Below are 20,023 nucleotides of genomic sequence, written 5' to 3' on the forward strand. Positions count from 1 at the left end.
TTTGTTCTTTGTTCTAGTTACACTGAGTGGGACGTTGTTTTAGGACAAGGGGCATTTGTCAAAGTTCAGGAGCATAGATAGCTGGGAACAGGGATTAACTTCATCAGATACTGTGTGTGTATAGTCATTATTGTAGTTAAGTGTACTGTTGTAGTCTATGGTAGTCTTTCTTGTGTGTTTCTTTTAAGTTAATAAATGTTCTTTTATGATTGATTACAGGAAAACTGGACTGTTCCTCACTGGTTTGTATATCTTTCCTCACATGATACCAAATTGAAAATATACACCATTAAAGACTGATATTCCAATTTACCCTTCTGGGTTTTTAGGATATCCGAGCATTTAACATCAGCGGGTTTGGTAACAAATGATGTAGCAATTAGGGATGGCAACAAATGTTGGCCTTGCCAGTGACACCCTCATTCCATGAAAGAATAAAGAAAAGCTAATGCCCCATTTTGTATGATAACGCTTCTGAGAAACGCTTTGTGATGTTTTACTATTTTAATGGAGCTATATAAATGTTGTGGTTATTGGAGGACCTATTTAAGAGGAACTATTCCCAGCTATTTTATTTCTAATATATTTATTTTTGGGAGGTGTAATTTACTGCCCATCCCTAATTGCCCTTGGGAAGGTGGTGGTGAGCCGCCTTCTTGACCCTCTGCAGACCCTGAGATGTAAGTATGCCCACTGTGTTGTTAGGAGGGCATTCCAGGATTTTGACCCAATTATATGAAGGAACGGAGATATATTTCCAAGCTAGGATGGACTGTGGCTTGGAGAAGAATTTCCAAGTGGTGGTAGTGTTCCCAGGTATCTACTGACCTTGTCCTCCTAGATGGTAGCAGTCGTGGGTTTGGAAGGTGCTGCTCAAATGCAAGTACAGGTAAATAACCTTATTTGGCCAAAATGTCACGTTGTCTCTTTCAATAAAAAAAAAACAAAGGGAAAAGTGACTTGTTATTTCACCTACCTTCAGTTTCTTGGCTGAGAGTTTCCTGGCTGCTGCTGTAGTAAGAAGGCACTGGTGTGATGGAGAGTGAAGCTGGACAAGAGGCAGGGACTGATTGTTCCATCTGTGAGACAGATATTTTGGAAGGAGGCAGCTTGAAGTCCTTGCATGTGTACTGGGTCCGAGGAGAAGGCAATGAGCCATCTTGAGGATAGGGCGCTGACCATCCAGAGAGGCCAATGGCTAGTTGTCCTGCAAAGTCAAAACCTAGAAAAAGAAAACAGTTTTGTGACACTGGAAGGCCTGAAACATTGCTTGAAAGGAATCACACATTTCAATCAAAGACTCGCTTTTTGTGAATTACACATGTTTATGGTCACTACACCCTTGTGATGGGCAACCTAGGCTAGTGAGTGTTCCTGCTTCATCTCAGCGGGCCGTAAGATTGAAATCGGGCTTGTTCACTAAACATAATCCCATCGATAAGATTATATACATTTAATACATGCCAAATATGTCAATAAAATGTCTTGTGGGCACTCAGAATCGGGATGAGCTGCATGTAGTGCCCCCACTACTGCTATACAAATTGTTAGTCCTGCAACGTCCTGTGGTTAGCACTGCTGCCTCACAGCTCCAGGGCCCCGGGTTCAATTCCGGCCTCAGGTGACTGTGTGGAGATTGCAATTCCTCCGGGTGTCTGTAGGTTTCCTCCAGGTGCTCCGGTCTCCTCCCACAGTCCAAAGTGTGCAGGTTAGGTGGATTGGCCATGCTAAATTACCCCTTAGTGTCAAAAGATTAGGTGATGGCACTGGGTTGCAGGAATAGGGTGGAGGCATGGGCTTAAGTAGGATGCTATTTCCAAGGGCCGATGCAGACTCGATGGACCGAATGGCCTCCTTATGCACTATAAATTCTATGAAAAAAATTCCATGATGCTAACGATGACCTCTGTGTGACGCAAACCAGAGTGATTTTAAGCAACAAGCTTTAATGCATATTCACTAATAACAGAATTGTTTTTATGCAACCTTTCTATAGCAGGACATTAGTGGCAACTATTTAAAACAAGTTGTTTCCTTCACAAAATTGCGTCCAAGTTGATCAGGCCGGTTATCATTGTGGATCCTATTCTTATACTATTCAAATACCATGGATACACCTATGCATGATGGATAAATCTAATTATGTTCTAAACATTTCAGTTTCTCTTCTGTGGTAGCACAGTGATTAGCACTGTTGCTTCACAGCGTCAGGGACCCAGATTCAATTCTCGCTTGGGTCACTGTCTGTGTGGAGTCTGCACATTCTCCCCGTGTCTACCTGGGTTTCCTCCGGGTGCTCTGGTTTCCTCCCACAAGTCCCGAAAGACATGCTGTTAGGTGAATCGGATATTCTGAATTCTCCCTCAGTGTACCCGAACAGGCACCGTAGTGTGGCAACGAGGGGATTTTCACAGTAACTTCTTTGCAGTATAAATGTAAGCCTACCTCTGACACTAAGAAAGATTATTATTATTATTGGAGTTACACTCATTCAGGCAAATGGAGAATATTCCATCACACTCCTGACTTGTGCCTTATAGATGGTGGACAGGCTTTGGAGAGTCAGGAGGTGAGGTTCTTGCCGCAGGGTTCCGAGCTTTTGACCTGCTCTGGGAGCCACATTATTTATATGGCCAGTCCAGTTCAGTTTCTGATCAGTGGTAACACCCAGGATGTTGATAGTAATGCAATTGAATGCCAAGGGAGATCGTTAGATCCTCTCTTGTAGGAGATGGTAATTGCCTGCCACTTGTGTGACACAAATGTTACTTTCCACCTGTCAGCCCAAGCTGGGATATTGTCCAAGTCTTTGGGCATGGACTGCTCCATTATCTGAGGAGTAGCGAATGGTGCTGAACATTGTGCAATCATTAGCGAACATCCCAATTCTGACTTTATGATAGAAGGAAAGCCGTTGATGAAGCAGATGAAGATCGTTGAGCCTAGGACACTACCCTGAGTAACTCCTGTTGCGATATCCTGGAACTGGGATGATTGACCACCAAACACCACAACCGTCTTCATTTGTGTGACTCCAACCAGTGGAGGGTTTTCCCCCTGATTCCCATTGACTCCGGTTTTGCTTGGGCCCCTTGATGTGATACTCAGTCAAAAGCTGCCTTGATGTCAAGAGCAGTCACTCTCACCTCACCTCTGTCATTCAGCTCTTTTGTCCATGTTTAAACCAAGGCTGTAATCAGGTCAGATGGTGGGTGACCCTGGCGGAGCATCAGTGAGCAGGTTATTGCTGAGTAAGTGCCTCTTGATAGTGCTGTTGATAACCCCTTCCATCACTTTACTGATGATTGAGAGTAGACTGATGGGGCGATAACTGGCTGAGTAGATTTGTCCTGTTTCTTGTGTACAGGACATGCCTGGGCAATTTTCCACATTGCCAGGTAGATGCCAGTGTCGTAGCTGTACTGGAACAGCTTGGTTTGGATTGTGGCAAGTTCTGGACATCGTGTATTCAATATTATTGCAGGAATATTGTCAGGGCCCATAGCTTTTTCAGTATCCAGTGCCTTCAGCCGTTTCTTGATGCCACGTGGAGTGAATCGAAATGGCTGAAGCTTGACTGTGATGCTAGCGTCTTCCAGAGGTTGCTGAGACGGATCACCCGCTTGGCATTTCTGGCTGAAGATCATTGCAAATGCTTCAGTCTTATCTTTTGCAATGATGTGCTGGGCTCATCCATTATTGAGATGGGGATATTTATGGAGCCTCCTCCTCCACTGAGTTGTTTAATGTCCACCACCATTCACGGCTGGATGTGGCAGGACTACAGAGCTTAGATCTGGTGCGCTGGTTATGGGATCACTTAGCTCTATTTATAACTTGCTGTTTATGCTGTTTGGCAGGCAAATAGTCCTGTGTTTTGTTTTTAATTTAGAATACCCAATTATTATTTTTTTTCCAATTAAGGGGCAATTTAGCATGGCCAATCCCTCTAATCTGCACATCTTTGGGTGTGGGGGTGAAACCCACGCAGACACGGGTACAGTGTGCAAACTCCACACGGACAGTGACCAAGGACCGGGATTCGAACCCGGGTCCGAGCCCCGCAGTCCCAGTGCTAACCACTATGCCACTGAAATAGTCCTGTGTTGTAGCTTCACCAGATTGATACTTCATTTTTAGGTAGGCCTAGTGTTGCTCCTGACATGCCCTCCTGCACCAGGGTTGATCCCCTGTCTTGGTGGTAATGGTCGAGTGGGGCATATGCTGGGTTACAAATGGTGGTTGAGTACAATTCTGCTGCTGATGACCCACAGCACCTCATGGCACCTCAGTCTTGAGTTGCTAATTCTGTTTGGTCTATCCCATTTAGCACAGTGGTAGTGCCACACAACACGATGAGGGGTATCCTTAATGTGAAAAGGGAACTTTGTCTCCACAAGGACTGTGTGGTATTTCTTGCCAATACTGTCAAAGACCAATGCATCTTCGGCAGGTGAGGATGAGGTCAGGTATTGGTTACCCTCTTGTTGGTTCCCTCACCACCTGCTGCAAACCCAGTCTAGCAGCTATATCCTTTAAGACCCAGTCCGCTTGGTCTGTGGTGGTACTGCCGAGCCATTCTATGTGATGGACATTGAAGTTCCCCATTCAAAGTATATTCTGCCACCCTCAGTGCTTCCTTGAAGTGGTGTTCAACATGGAACAGTACTGATTCATCAGCTGAGGGGGATAGCATGTGGTAATACAGCTAATGACAGTTTCCAAACTGTCATTGTTCATACAAGGGGCTTTATTCAGCTCCCCTTTTGTTACACATTTGCTGGTTCACTAAAATACTAAAGCAAGGAGGGCGGCACGGAGGCGCAGTGGTTAGCACTGTCACCTACGGCGCTGAGGACCTGGGTTTGACCCCGGCCATGGGTCACTGTCTGTAGAGAGTTTGCACATTCTCCGGTTGGTGGGGCCAGTGCTGCCAGTGGGTCGAGAGCTCCTCCCTGCATGCCTGTGTGCTTCAGCAGCCACAGACCACCCGGTGCTATTCCACAGCGTTGGCTCTGCTGCAAAGGTACTTTTATATTTTAAATTTGAAGAAGTTGGAGAGAAGGTGGCTCCATTTTGAAATGCACTCACTTACCTCCCAAGGCAGCCTGCTGCGTCTTTCAAGCTGAAGGTCTCTGATTGGCCCTCCAGCTTTGAGAGACCGCCCGCCTGCTGTTCTTAATTGGATGGCGAGTCTGCCTTCTGACCACTGATTGGCCGTTCCAGGCCATTGAGTGCCTGTTTGCCACACAGTGCATGCTTCTGACCTCCATTTTTTAAAATTTAGAGTATCCAATTAATTTTTTCCAATCAAGGGACAATTTAGCATGGCCAATCCACCTATGCTGCACATCTTTTTGTTGTGGGGGCGAAACCCACGCAAACAAGGGGAAAATGTGCAAACTCCACACGGACACTGACTCAGAGCAAGGGTCGAACCTGGGACCTTGGCGCCTTGAGGCAGCAGGGCTAACCCACTGCGCTACTGTGCTGCCCTTCTGACCTCCATTTGAGCCAGAGGTCAGGGTTCAGAATCCTGCAGAGAATCCCTTGCCCAAAGTATAAAATACTGAGGGAAAGCTTCATGAATCAGCACAGACGGGTCGATTTTAATTTTGTGAAGAATTTGGCCCATTTATGTAAAGGATGAATCCATTGAATGAGAACTTTGCCAATGTATTCTCTCCACTTCTGACTTATGTTCCCTTCAAGTGCAGTGTGAGTTTCGAGAATTTATACCATCGTTCTACAGGCTTTGTGTCCTTCTCTTCTGTTATCACTAGCCTTCTGTGTTGAATTGTCACAGATCAGGACCAACAGAAACCAATGGGTCAGACTGAACCTGTCATGATGGTGCAATCATTCTACGAAGGACGGAGTGAAAGGCCAAGCTGGTTATTTTAAACTGAAAATGGAACTGTTACCACGGCAGACAAACAAAGCATCCCAGCCCAGGACTTTCGGAAATGGCCGGTCCAGGTCTGCGAGCCACATTTAAAGATCCCTCGAACAGGCCCTAACTGGGTGGCCCTCTGCATGATCACCATGGGAATTCGTATTCTACAAAGCCCACGGGGAGATTAATCAGTGATTCCCCCATGGCCTGGTGAGCGTTATCGGCGATAGATATTTGCACATATTTCCCCTCAATTCCATCCACCATTCTTTTCATATCTCTGACTCTCATGTTTTCTCACCCTCTTTTCTTACTTTACTCTTTCTGTCCCTCTTCGCTTTTCTCTCTCTCATTTTTGTATCTCTCCTCACTTTTCTTTCTCTTTTCCTCCCTCTCAAATGTGCCCGTCTCTCAATCACTCTTCTGTCTGTTTTACTCTCCACCTTTTGCCTTCGCAAGCCATTAAAATACTTTTATCATCGACTATGCATTTTCCCCATCCAAATATTCTTCCACCCTCTCCCTCCTATTCACTCTCTGTACTTGATGAGTGCTATGCAACTTTAATTCACGATTGTGTTGCGTTTTGGTATCAAATTATGAAGATTGAATTGAACAAGAAGCTATCCACTTCTATCAATTAACAGTCTTCTATTTCCCTATTGGCCTGCTTCAAAAATAAAAGCTGCCTAATTTGATCAATAATCCCATGAGTAGATATCAAGATCACGAAAACCCCATGAAACAATAGAGACTTTAGAAAATCACAAAAGATAGTGGATTTGTGAAGCAGGGAATTAACTCAAGGTTAATTAACGCTTGTTTATTAAGTAACTTATTTTTATTATTTATTCTTGGGACATAGTTGTTACTGGCAAGGCCATTATTTATTGCCCATTCCACATTTCAACAAAAAATATCTATATTTTTACATATTATATATCTATATATCCCCTACAGACAGGATTTGATTACAAAACTCACTGGGCGAAATTCTCACCCCCCCCCCACGCCGGATGGGAGAATCGCCGGGGCGCCGTGCCAGTCCCACCACGCCGCCCCGGCACCCACATGCGATTCTCCCACTCCCCCGAAACCAGCACCACGAGAATCACAGCTGGCCCCTCGGAGAATCGCCGCTCGCCGTTTGCAATAGACGAGCGGTGATTCTCCGGCCCGCATGGGCCGAGCAGTCGCCCCAACATGACAAGTTCCCGCCGGGGCCGTTCACACCTGGTCGCTGCCGGTGGGAACAGCGGGAACGCTGGGGGGCGGCCTGTGGTGGTTGGGGGGGGGGGGGGGGGGTTCCTACACTGGGGGGACTCCGATGGGGTCTGGCCCTCAATCGGGGCCCACCGATCGGCGGGCCAACCTCTCTAAAGGAGGATCTCCTTTCCTCCGCCACCCCGCAAGATCCATCCTCCATCTTCTTGCAGGGCGGCCTCGGGGAGGACGGAAACCGCGCATGTGCGGGTGACTTCATTTACGCGAAGTCGGCTGCGTCATTTACGCGGCGCCGCTTTTTACGTGGCGCCAAGGCTCAGCGCGCTTAAAATATGCGACGCTGCTCCTAGCCCCCCGGGGGCGGGAGAATAGAGGGCTGGGAGCGGGCTCCAATGCTGGAGTGAAACACTCCGGTTTTCACTCCAGCGTCGGGACTTTGTCTCCATTTCGGAGAATCGCGGACACTATGTTTTTTCAAATTTTCCTTATTTCACCTCTAGTTCTTTTGTCCATCACCCAAAAAAAGTCTTCTGGATACTCAGCCTACTGCTGCCAGAAATAGTATCTCCTTATCTACACTATCAAAACCATTGATTATTTTGAACACTTCTACTAAATCTCCCTGGTCTAAGGAGAACATTCCCGGCTACTCCGGTCTCTCCACATTAACTTATTCCTGATCCCATTTCGGTAAATCTCCTCTGCACCCGGTCTTGAGATCCTTCCTTGTGTGTGGTGCCCAGAATTAACTACAATACTCCAGCTGGGACTAACCAGTACTTTATAAAGATTTAGCGTAAGTTCTTTGCTCTTGTTTTCTCTTCCTATATTTATAAAGTTGATATACTTTTTTTAAAAACAGCCATCTCAATTTGCCCTGCACTTTTCAAAGATATGTGTGCACCACGACAACACCCCTGCACCACCCACCCCGGGTATCATACTCCCCTACCCCCACCCCCACCCCCGCCACCCACCCCAGGTTTCTCTGTTCTTGCACTCTTTTTTAAAACTGCACAATTTATTTCACATTGCCTCTCCTCTTTCCTCTCACCAAAATGTATCACCTCACACTTTCCTGAATTTGATTTTGTTGCCATGTGTTCGCGACATCTTCTCCACTGTAAAGGTTGTTTTAAGTGAGATATTTGTATTGGGAAGCATTAGAAATAAGATATAGTTTTAAGTGGATTTAATTTAATGTTTCTGTGCCTGGAGGGTAGATCCTATAGTTAGATTCACACTGGACAAAGGTGTTTGCATGTGTGGGAGTTGGTTTCAATTCCAACTATGATTCTATTGTGCTTAGAGAGGGCTACGACGTGAAGAATAAATACACCAGCTGCCGTTACTTAGCAATTGGGGCCTTATAAGGTAGAGAAGTTTTAAAGTTTTAGTTGTGCTGATTTGATTGCAGTTGGAGATAGGTAGTGAGAGAGAAGGTGGCTCTCACGGTTCTGCTAGAAGGCTAAAGAGGAAACATCCCTCTCAGCCTTGATGGAAGTAAACCAATGTTATGAAGTAATGGTTATGAATACAGATGCCGGGGGTGGAGCCGGGAGTGCAGGAGGCGAAAGAGGCCGATGTCTTGGCCTTTGCGTCCCTCGTAGCCCGGCGGAAGATCTTGCTGCAGTGGAAAGATGCGAGACCTCCGAGTGTGGAGACCTGGATTAACGACATGGCGGGATTCATTCAGCTGGAGAGGGTCAAATTCGTTGGTACAAGGGTTCTTTAGGAGGTGGCAGCCTTTCCTCGACTTTCTGGCTCAACGATAAGGTACTAGGTCAGCAGCAGCAACCCGGGGGGGAGGGAGGGAAAGGGGGAGGGTTTAGGGGGATAGTGTTTAAGTTAATTTGCTTATTGTTAATTTATTCTGTTGTTTATTGGGGTTGGGGTGGTGGGGGGGTTTGTTATATGCGTTTTTACAGGTGCCGGGGGGTGTTTATTACTATTATTGTTATTGTTATTATTGTTTTGTTGATATATATTTTTATCAAAGTAGGTTTATAACGGCGTCAACCATTGATGATGGTTGACGCCGTTCAGTTACCTACATCGAGTGCGGGGGGGGGGGGGGGTGTCGGGGGGGGGGGGGGGGGTGATCTTCTATAATGCACCAATATAATTGTTCTTACGTTTGGGTCTGGGCATCAGGTACTAGCTAGTTGCCTTGGGAGGCATCACATCAGAGCCCCTGTCCACCCACCCCCCAACCCCCAGGCCCGCAAGTTTCTCCTTCCTGGAGTTTCCAGCCAGAGATGTCTTTGAGTTTGTCCACACCAGGTTTTAATAAAAGTTAAACGGTCTCTGACCAAATTGATTTTGTGCAGTTATCCATGTCACAAGGAAACACGTTTGCCGGTGTAACTGCCTGAAGGATTTTGCTGTCCCTTAGCCCCAGTGAGAGCGTTGTGAAATGCATTCAAAAGTGTGGCATCGGAGGAACTATAATGACACAATGCAAGACTGACCTTGCTTTAAGACGAGTGCTATTGCCATGCGCATAAAGTGGGGGGGGGGGGGGGGGGGGGGGGGGGGGTGCTACTTGAGTCTTTGGGGCATACAATCAAGATTTGCCCCGGGCATCACCAGACCTCTGCACGCCACTGGGTGGGGGTGGTTCAATGCAGTGCCCCTGAGGAATGCCCCTGACAGGGCAGCGCGGTGGCCTAGTGGTTAGCACAACCGCCTCACGGCGCTGAGGTCCCAGGTTCGATCCTGGCTCTGGGTCACTGTCCGTGTGGAGTTTGCACATTCTCCCCGTGTCTGCGTGGGTTTCGCCCCCACAACCCAAAAAATGTGCAGAGTAGGTGGATTGGCCACGCTAAATTGCCCCTTAATTGGAAAAAATAATTGGGTAATCTAAATTTTTAAAAAAAAAAGAAAAAAAAAAAAAAAAAAAAAAAAAAAAAAAAAAAAAAAGGAATGCCCCTGAGGAATGCCAAACCCTCCCTCTTTTCCCCGCCCCCACACCTGGGGTAAACACAGAACCTAAACCGCACTGTAAATCTGTGCCAGTGCACAGGGGGATCACATAGCTCTGGAACAAAGGGCAGGATGAAGAGAATGTGAGAGAGAGAGAGGAGAAAGGGGGAGGGAGGAGAAAGGGGGAGGGAGGAGAAAGAGGCCCAGGGGGTGGGGAGGCAGAATTAATCCAAATTCCTTCTTATTTCCTCAGACTCTTCAAAAGGTTGTTTCTCCCCAGGATTAGAAAAGGTGCTTTGATAATTCACAGCAGAACCCTTTCTGCGCTGTGAATTATAAAGGCAGAACCCAGAAACTTTGCCAAAAGTTTTTCCCTCTCTCTCCGCGCGTTTTTCCTGTTGTTGTGAAACTGACCTGAAATCGCAGAGGCTGAAGCAGAAATAGACAAATCCAGACACATCTCCCACCCCGGGATCCCAGCATTTCCCTCTGCATTCCCTCTGCATTCTAACCAGGCAATATTCCTGGGTTTAGGCAGATTGCAATATACTCACCAAAGCCCTGCTCTCAACCAGAGGATGGACGGGACTCTCTCTCTCTCTGTCTCTCTCTCTCTCTGTCTGTCCCCACAATCTCCCTCTCTCTCTCAAACAAAGACAAGGCAGCTGGGAGGAAGGGGAGCCTTGAGGAAGATCTGCTGATGCCCCCATCCAATGGATGCCCGGGGCCAACGCACCGTCGCCCCCCCCCTCTGCACGCTGCTGCCCCCTACCCCTACCCCCCTACCGCTACCCCCCTACCCCTACCCCCCACCTCTACCCGCACCCCTACCCCCCCCCCCCACCCCTACCCCCCCACCCCCTCCCCCCCCCACACCTACCCCCTCCCCCCCCCCACCCCTACCTCCCTCCAACAACCGCAACACATATTTCTTGAGTATTATTGATGAGTACTCCCGCTTCCCTTTCGCCATCCCCTGTCCCGACTTGACCACAACAACCATCATAAAGGCCCTCCTATCTATCTTCTCCCTGTTCGGTTACCCCGCGTACATCCACAGCAACCGGGGGTCCTCCTTTATGAGTGAAGAACTGCGTCAATTCCTGCTCAGCAGGGGCATAGCCTCCAGCAGGACAACCAGTTATAACCCCTGGGGTAACGGTCAGGTCGAGCGGGAGAATGGCACCATCTGGAAGACCATCCTGCTGGCCCTACGGTCCAGAGATCTCCCTATCCCCCGTTGGCAAGAGGTCATCCCCAACGCCCTCCATTCAATCCGGTCTCTCCTCTGTACTACCACTAATCAAACACCTCATGAACGTCTTCTTGTTTTCCCCAGGAAGTCGTCCTCAGGATCCCCTCTCCCGACCTGGCTGGCCACCCCCGGGCCCATCTTGCTCCGGAAGCATGTGCGGGTGCACAAGTCCGACCCGTTGGTTGAGCGAGTCCAGTTACTCCACGCTAACCCGCAGCATGCGTACGTGGAGTATCCCGACGGTCAGCAGGATACAGTCTCGCTTCAGGACCTGGCATCCGCCGGCGTGCGGCCTTCCCCCCCTACATCAACACCTCCCCCCAACCCCAATTCCCCCCAGCGCACCCGGCGCCCCCACGACCCAGCCCACAGACCCCCTCTTCCCCGATTACAGCGTCTCCACCACCGGCCCGGGGTAAGGAGACACATCTACGACCGACGCTCCCGGAGGCAAGGACGACCATCCGCCCGACGTCACCGGCTCCACTGCGACGGTCCTCTAGAACACCACGGGCACCCGACAGGCTGATCGTGTTCATCTGATGCAACCATGGGACTTTATTGGACTCTATTGTAATTTTTTTTGCATCCTACTGTATTTAGTTTTGTTCATTTTTCCACGAGCCAGTGGGCAGCCCCCATCTTCTCGATTGTCTCTACTCATACCACAAGTCCTCGCCCCCCCCTCTCTCTCTTCCCCTTACAACACCCTCCCCCGCCTTCTTTCTCCACAAGGGGTGAATGTGGTGATATGAATGGGAGCACTGCCATTGGTGCAGAGCATTGGTTTCCCATTGGCTCTGGCTGGTCATGTGCCTCTCGTCTGATTGGCTGGGTCTAGTCATGTGACTGCTCACCAATTGGTCGAGAGGCACCGGGCTAACAACTAGCTGATTAAAGCCTAAGTTTGGACCTTCATCGTGCCTTGCGTCCAATTGATGGTACATCAATAAGCTAACTATCACTCACCCCCTCAGCACACCAAATCGCCTCTACGCTTTACTTTTTTGTCCTTTAATCAATTTTCTATCCACAATGCCAATGCTCCTCTAATCCCACAGTCTTTCATTTTAATTACAGGTTTATCATGGTACTTCACCAAATGTCCTTGGAAAGTCCATGTAATGCATCATTATCCTCACAATCCTCATTAAAGTTTACATTTCTCCATCATAAACAAATTCAAATTAATTTTGAGATGTTTGATGCCATTTTGAGATGTTTGCATCATGAGGCATAAATCCAGCATAGAAGCTAAGACTGCCCAGCAGGGGGCGTGGAATACTTCCAGAGTGGAAGTAGCAGAGTGGCAAAATGGACACTTAAAGGGTTTCTGCAAATCCAGAAATTTTAACCAAAGTCGCAGACCAGGTAATATTGATGAAGAAAATTCCTTCCAAGAAATAGAATGTCCAGAAACAGTCGGCTCTACAAAGTTCCTGCGGGAAGTAAGTAGTCTTAATCTAGATCATGGTCAGTAGCAGTCCACGTTCAAAGCTATGGTACATGCGTGTAGTGAGATTGTAACTGGTCTAATCATACAGAGATTGAGGATATTGTTCTGGGGCCCATTTTTGAACCCCACCATAGGGGTGCACATCTCAAAAAATTTGTCCTGGTCCACCCACGTCGACGCTACCACCAAGAAAGCACAACAGTGCCCATACTTCCTCAAGAAACTAAAGAAATTTGGCATGTCCACATTAACTCTTACCAACTTTTACAGATGCACCATAGAAAGCATCCTATCTGGCTGTATCACAGTATGGTATGGCAATTGCTCGGCCCAAGACCGCAAGAAACATCAGAGAGTCGTGAACACAGCCCAGGCCATCACACAAACCTGTCTCCCATCCATTGAATCCATCTACACCTCCCGCTGCCTGGGGAAAGCAGGCAGCATAATCATAGACCCCTCCCACCCGGCTTACTCACTCTTCCAACTTCTTCCATCGGGCATGAGATACAACAGTCTAAGAACACGCATGAATAGACTCAAAAACAGCTTCTTTTCCACTGTTACCAGACTCCTAAGCGACCCTCTGATGGACTGACCTCATTAACACTACACCCCTATATGCTTCACCCAATGCCGGTGTTTATGTAGTTACATTGTGTGGCTTGTGGTGCCCTATTATGTACTTTCTTTTCTTTTCATGTACTTAATGATCTGCTGAGCTGCTCGCAGAAAATACTTTTCACTGTACCTCGGTACACGTGACAATAAACAAAATCCAAATCCAAATCTAAATCCTGCACGGTCTGGTGAAGACAGGTGGGCAGGAGAGAGTGATATGAATGTGCCAACTAGTGTTTAAATATGGTGCTCGAACCTTTGTACCTGCCAGCTTTCGTCAGGTGGACAAATCAGCTGCTGGCTCAGCAGGAGAGTCAGAGGTGACCATGCCAGTGAATAATCAATGTGATTCCTAGAGCTACTTAGAGGCTCCTTTACTGTAAGGTATGGTAATCCGACGCTGAAATCGGGATTGGCGATCGGGCAGAGAATGGATTCCGACGCAGGATTCGGGGCAGGCGCACGTTTGATGCCAGTTGCTCCGCCCCTCCAGGTCAGCGGCAGTCGCATGGCCGTTGGTGCATCATCAGCCGGCTCACATGCGATGCTCCGCCCCCGATGGGCCGAGTTCCCAATGGCTTGGGCGACAAGTGGTCACAGCGTTTGGGAACATGGCGCGCAGGCTGCAGACAGTGTCCAGTGCCACCACACTCGTCTGGGGTCTGTGTCGCTGGCCGGGGGGCTGCTGCTAGGACTGGGGGGAGTGATGGGGGTGTGGAGGGGGTGGGCAATGGCCTCGGGGTGGGTGGGTTAGGGTTCCAGCATGGGCGGTGGAATGCGTTTCAGCAGAACCGGTGCTGCTCATCAGGCCTGCGCATGCGCGGCGCGGGACTGGGCGCTTCTGTGGCCGTTTAATGCACGATACATGGGTGTTTCACACGGGCAGGTGCTAGCCCCTCATCGGTACCGGAATCGGTGAGGGGTGTACGATGATTTTCCCGTCGTGAATCACCTGCAGATTCTCCGTTGGCACTGGCACTTAGCTTTAGGAACGGAGAATTCTGCCCAGATCTTTGTCGTCAATATTGATGTCAACTCAGAGGTTGCGCCATTTATCTTTTTTTTATTAAAACATGCAGTGCTCAAAAAATCCGTGCAACCTATTGAAAACTCCAAGCATCTATCTTCAATCATCCAGGGAGCTCTGGTTTTGGATTCCCTTCCTTTCCCCGTTACGAGACTGTACCTAGTCTGCACCTGAGCCATCTCTTCTTTGAAGGCCTCCCATTAATCATTTACTATTTTATCCACCAGTTATTGATTACAATCCACTTGACTAAAATTTATTTTCAGCACAGCTGATCTGCTGTTGAAAACCGCATCCATACCTTTGTTATCTCCAGGCTTGACTATTCTAATGTACCCCTGGCTGCCACAACCACCCCACCCCTGCCAATTTCCTATGCTCTGTAAACTTGAGGTCATCCAAACTTCTGCTGCTTGTATCCTAACTCACATCAAATCCAATTCACCCATCAGTCTGTCCTCTCAAACCTACAGTGACTCCCCGTTAAGGAACATCTCAATTTTCAGAAGTTACGTTGGGGTGCAGCTAGCTCTGGTGCACATGTCCTTTAGCACCAGAGCTAAGATATTGTCAAAGCTCGTAGCCTTTTCTTTGTCCAGTGCACTCTGCTGCTTTCTAAACAAAATTTTACAGGATGGGGCATCACTGGCCAAGCCAGTGTTTACTGCCCATTCCTAACTGCCCTTGCAAAGGTGCACTCCATGTGGTGTAGATATACCCACAGTGCTGTTAGGGAGGGAGTTCCAGGATTTGGACCCAGTGAGTGAAGGAATGATGATATATTTGCAAGTCAGGATGGTTCGTAGCTTATGGGGTAACTTGCAGGCAGTGATGTTCCCAAGCGTTTGTTGCTCTTGTCCTTCTAAGTGCCAGGCTTCTAAATGCCTCTGAATGCAAAGTTCAGAAGTGCTGAATTGGCAGGAGATTGGCATCCATTATGGTGCAATCTAAAAAGCACTTTTGCTGAAAATAAACCGTGGACTGTTCACCCATGAGATATCAGACCTGTGGGGGGAGGAGTGTTGGGGGGCAGAGGGGGCATGTCCTTTCACAGTCTCCTCCTCTTCTTGGTAGTTAACTTGGCACAGTGAAGTGAATGGCCATTGTACACCCACCTAACTGAAATCAATAGAATAAAGATTAGAATGTGCAGGTGATGTGTTCCTCTAGGTTACAGCCCAGGAGGTGGAGTTGAAAATAAAACCCATGAACTCTGGAAGAAGTGGGACTGATGGGCTGAATGGTCTCTTCTCACTGGATTTTTGTGTCCCGATGAATAATCAGCCATTATAAATAGTATTAGCTGTGTTTCAACTCTTGCCTCTTACATCAGAAAGCTGTGTCTTCAAGTACAAACTTTGCTGGCACTCCTATTGCAGTACTGGGGAGTGTTGCACTGTCAGGCATGCTGTTCTGTGTTTAAATCTAATACCTGTCTACCCTCTTGGGTGGATGCAAAAGATCTCATGGCATTAATTTGAAGAAGACCGGGGGAGTCCACCCTGATGCCCTCAGTCAATATTTCTTCCAAATTAACATCACTAAACCAGATGATCTAATCAGTATCACATAATAGTTTGTGGGCGCTTACTGTGCACAAATTAGTTGCTGTGTTTCCCACATCATGGCAGTGGCTGTGGGTTATTGGCAACCACCATGCTTGGGGCCTCACGGTAGCATGGTGGTTAGCATCAATGCTTCACAGCTCCAGGGTCCCAGGTTCGATTCCCGGCTGGGTCACTGTCTGTGTGGAGTCTGCACGTCCTCCCCGTGTTTGCGTGGGTTTCCTCCGGGTGCTCCGGTTTCCTCCCACAGTCCAAAGATGTGCGGGTTAGGTGGATTGGCCATGCTAAATTGCCCGTAGTGTAAGGTTAATGGGGGGATTGTTGGGTTATGGGTATACGGGTTACGTGGGTTTAAGTAGGGTGATCATTGTTCGGCACAACATCGAGGGCCGAAGGGCCTGTTCTGTGCTGTACTGTTCTATCTATCTATAAAATATATTGAGTGGTGAAGGACGCTAGAGAAATGAAAATCGTTTTTTCCATTAACAGGAGAGTAGTTGCCTGATACCATCATCACCCTCATCATAATTCATTTATGTTTCCTGTTTATTCATTGCAGCTTTTTAATCTAGCAAAAGTAATTGGTGGGAGAATTTCTCTCCAACAGTGGAACACAATCCCCATTCAATGTGCCATTAAAATGTAACACCATTGTGTATGTTTAATTTGATACTTGTAACCAAGTGATACAGCATTGCATTTCTTGATTACCATTGAAATGTATCTAGAGTCAACAGTTTGAAATTGCAGTTTCCATTTGTCTCATTATTTTCTAGTTACAACCCCATTGGATAAAATAAACCCTTCTCTGTTACCTGTATTCCACTTCTCACAGAATGGTTACAGCACACAAGGAGGTCATTCGGCCAGCCATAGCCTTGCTGGCTCTTCAAAGGAGCAATTGACCTAGCGCCACTCTCTCGCCTTCTCCTCGTACCCCTGCGCATTCTTCCTTTTCAGGTAATCATCCAATTCTGTTTTAAATGTCGTGGCTGATCCTGCCTTCACCACACTCTCAGGCAGTGCATTACAGACCCAACCACTCACTGTGTAAGAAAGATTTTATTTTTATTGATTCCACTTTATTTTTATTGATTCCACTTTGTGGAGTGGGCATCACTGGCTCGGCCAACATTTATTGCCCATCCCGAATTGCCCTCAAGAAGACAATTTTCTCAGGTTGCTGCTGCTTTTTCTTTTGCCTGTTACCTTAAATCTGTGCCCTCTCATTCTCGATCCTTCCGCCAGTGCCTTGGACATGAAAAGAAATCCAAAACTTTATGCCTCAAAACTTTATTCGTTATGTTATTTTTATAATAGACTTTCTGCAGAACTAAAAATGGTGGCTGCTACAAGTTATGGAAGCTACCAACAGGAGTAACAAGAACAAAGGGCAGCACGGTGGCCTAGTGGTTAGCACAACCGCCTCACGGCGCTGAGGTCCCAGGTTCGATCCCGGCTCTGGGTCACTGTCCGTGTGGAGTTTGCACATTCTCCCTGTGTCTGCGTGGGTTTCGCCCCCACAACCCAAAAATGTGCAGAGTAGGTGGATTGGCCACGCTAAATTGCCCCTTAATTGAAAAAATAATTGGGTAATCTAAATTTATAAAAAAAAAGGAGTAACAAGAACAAAATAATCATCCTCTCATCATGGTGGAACCTCACATCCAATTGCAAGGACATTATAATCTCAAAACTAGGGGATTTGAAGATCAAAACTTGTTATTCCTGCTGAGCTACGAACAGACCCATCTCATACCTGGGCCTTTCCAAGTCCATTTCAAAAAGGGATCATTCAGGGTACCACGGATGTCATTTGTATCTTGATAAGCTTGCCCTCTAGTGGATTCAGGGGGCCTGTCTGGACAATGGATTTCCATTACAAGATCGTCAATGTGGATTGTGACTCTTTCAAAAACTAATGGTGAGGACATTATCAGTTCCGAAATCAAAACCAGTTCCAGATACTAGATAAATACATTTTTAAATCATTGTGGAAAAAGAAGGGCTAATGACTCAAGTGACCATTTTGAAATCTCTATATTCCACTGAGAGCCGAGACATCCTCAGGCTGCTGTTTAACATCCAACCCGTGAACACCAAGAAGCAGATTTCCAGGCTGGACAAGAGCTGTGCTCCTCAAAGTGAGTCTCAGTTGGAGGATTTCCTGTTACTGCCTGCAGAACTGACCCAGTCTCTGCGTATCAACTTCATCTTGCAGTATTAGCACAAATTGTAAAGAGAACTCCATAACTCTGATCTTTATCCAGCTGAACTCGAACTGCTACATGAAAGGACTCACTGGACTCTGACACTGGGCTCTGACAATCGCATGAACTAATATTAATTTCTGTGGTCCTTTCATTATTCTATCCATAGTGGTAAAACTTTCTTTTTTTCTACCCCCCCCCCACCCGTATTGTGCGTATGTATAGTGTGCGTATAGTTTGAACCTTTCAAACATTCCTCCCCCCATTTTGAATGTGAATAAACTAACCTTCTGAGTTCATCGTAATTCGAGTTTCCTGTGAGTTATGAGTAAACTGCATCATGCAAACTGAGGGTTTTGGAAAACATGTCACAGCCTAATTTATAAATAATTCAATACACCTTCAGCTCAAAGACAGTTGGTGAGAGGGAAGAAGTACAGTTTGCCTTTCGCTCCGGCCCATCACAAGTAGGAACATTTTCTCTCTATCTATTCTATCCAGACCTCTTATAATTCTGAATTCGCCCATCAAATTTCCTCTCTACCTTCTCTTCTCCAAGGAAAACAGCCTCAACTTTTCCAATCTTAAATATGAACATACAAATGAGTGGCAAGGTAGCACAGTGGCTAGCACTGTTGTTTCACATCGCCAGGGTCCCAGGTTCAATTCCCGGCTTGGGTCACTGTCTGTGTGAAGTCTGCACGTTCTCTGCGTGTCTGCTTGGGTTTCCTCCGGATGCTCCGGTTTTCTCCCACAAGTCCCGAAAGACGTAGGGCGGGATTCTCTCATCCCCCGCCGGGTTGTAGAATCGCCGGGGGGGGGGGGGGGGTGAATCCCGCCCCCGCCGGCCGCCAAATTCTCCGGCACTGGAGATTCGGCAAGGGCGGGAATCGCGCTAGTCGGTCTCCCCCCCCCCCACCCCAGCGAATCTCCGGCCTGCAATGGGCCAAAGTCCCATTAGTTCTATGCCTGTCCCGCCAGCGTAAACTGAACTAGGTCCCTTACTGGTGAGACCTGGCGGCCCGGGTGGGCTCCGGGGTCCTGGGGGGTCAGTGCGACTTGGCCCCGGGGGGTGCCCCTACGGAGGCCTGGCCCGCGATCGGGGCCCACCGATCCGCGGGTGGGCCTGTGCAGTGGGGGCACTCTTTCCCTATGCACCGGCCATGTCAGCCTCCACGATGGCCGACGCGTAGGTGAACCTCCCCCCTGCGCATGCGCTGGGATGACGTCAGCAGCCGCTGACGCTCCTGCGCATGCGCGGACCCGCGCCAGCTGGTGGAGTCCCTTAGGCCCTGGCTGGCGTGGCGCCAAAGGCCTTCCCCGCCAGCCGGTGGGGCGCCAACCACTCCAGGGCAGGCCTAGCCCCTACAGGTGCGGAGGATTCCACACCTTTGGGGCTGCCCGACGCCGGAGTGGTTCACGCTACTCCGTCCCACCGGGACCCCTCCGCCCCGCCGGGTACGGGAGAATCCTGCCCGTGTTTTTAGGTGAATTGGACATTCAAAATTCTCCCTCTGTGTACCGAACAGGCGCCAGGATGTGGTGACCTGGGGATTTTCACAATAACTTCATTGCAGTGTTAATTTAAGCCTACTTGTCACAATAATACAGATTACAATTGTTATAAAATTAGGAGCAAGAGTAAGCCACTCGACCCCTTGAGCCCGCTCCACCATTCAGTAAGATCATGGTTGATCTGCTTGTAACTTTAACTCCACATTCCTGCCTACCCCCAATAACCCCCTAGTTAATCAAAAATCTATCAAGTTCTGCCCTAAAAATATTCAAAGACTTTGCTTCCACTACCTTTTGAGGAAGAGCGTTCCAGAAACTCATGACCCTAT

At 47.9% G+C, this 20,023-nt stretch overlaps 1 protein-coding gene across 4 annotated transcripts in view; it reads right to left on the reverse strand.

The window, feature by feature from the left end:
* The window catches only part of LOC119954877 (anoctamin-4), a 242,162-nt gene that overhangs the window by 172,212 nt on the left and 49,927 nt on the right, over positions 1–20,023 (reverse strand). For all 4 annotated transcript variants that reach the window (XM_038780486.1, XM_038780489.1, XM_038780490.1 and 1 more), the window contains exon 3: positions 977–1,222. In XM_038780486.1, the coding sequence (XP_038636414.1) occupies positions 977–1,222 (246 nt within the window). The remainder of the gene's footprint in view (positions 1–976; positions 1,223–20,023) is intronic.

This window comes from Scyliorhinus canicula, chromosome 20 (genome assembly GCF_902713615.1).
Source record: "Scyliorhinus canicula chromosome 20, sScyCan1.1, whole genome shotgun sequence".
Lineage (NCBI taxonomy): Eukaryota > Metazoa > Chordata > Chondrichthyes > Carcharhiniformes > Scyliorhinidae > Scyliorhinus > Scyliorhinus canicula.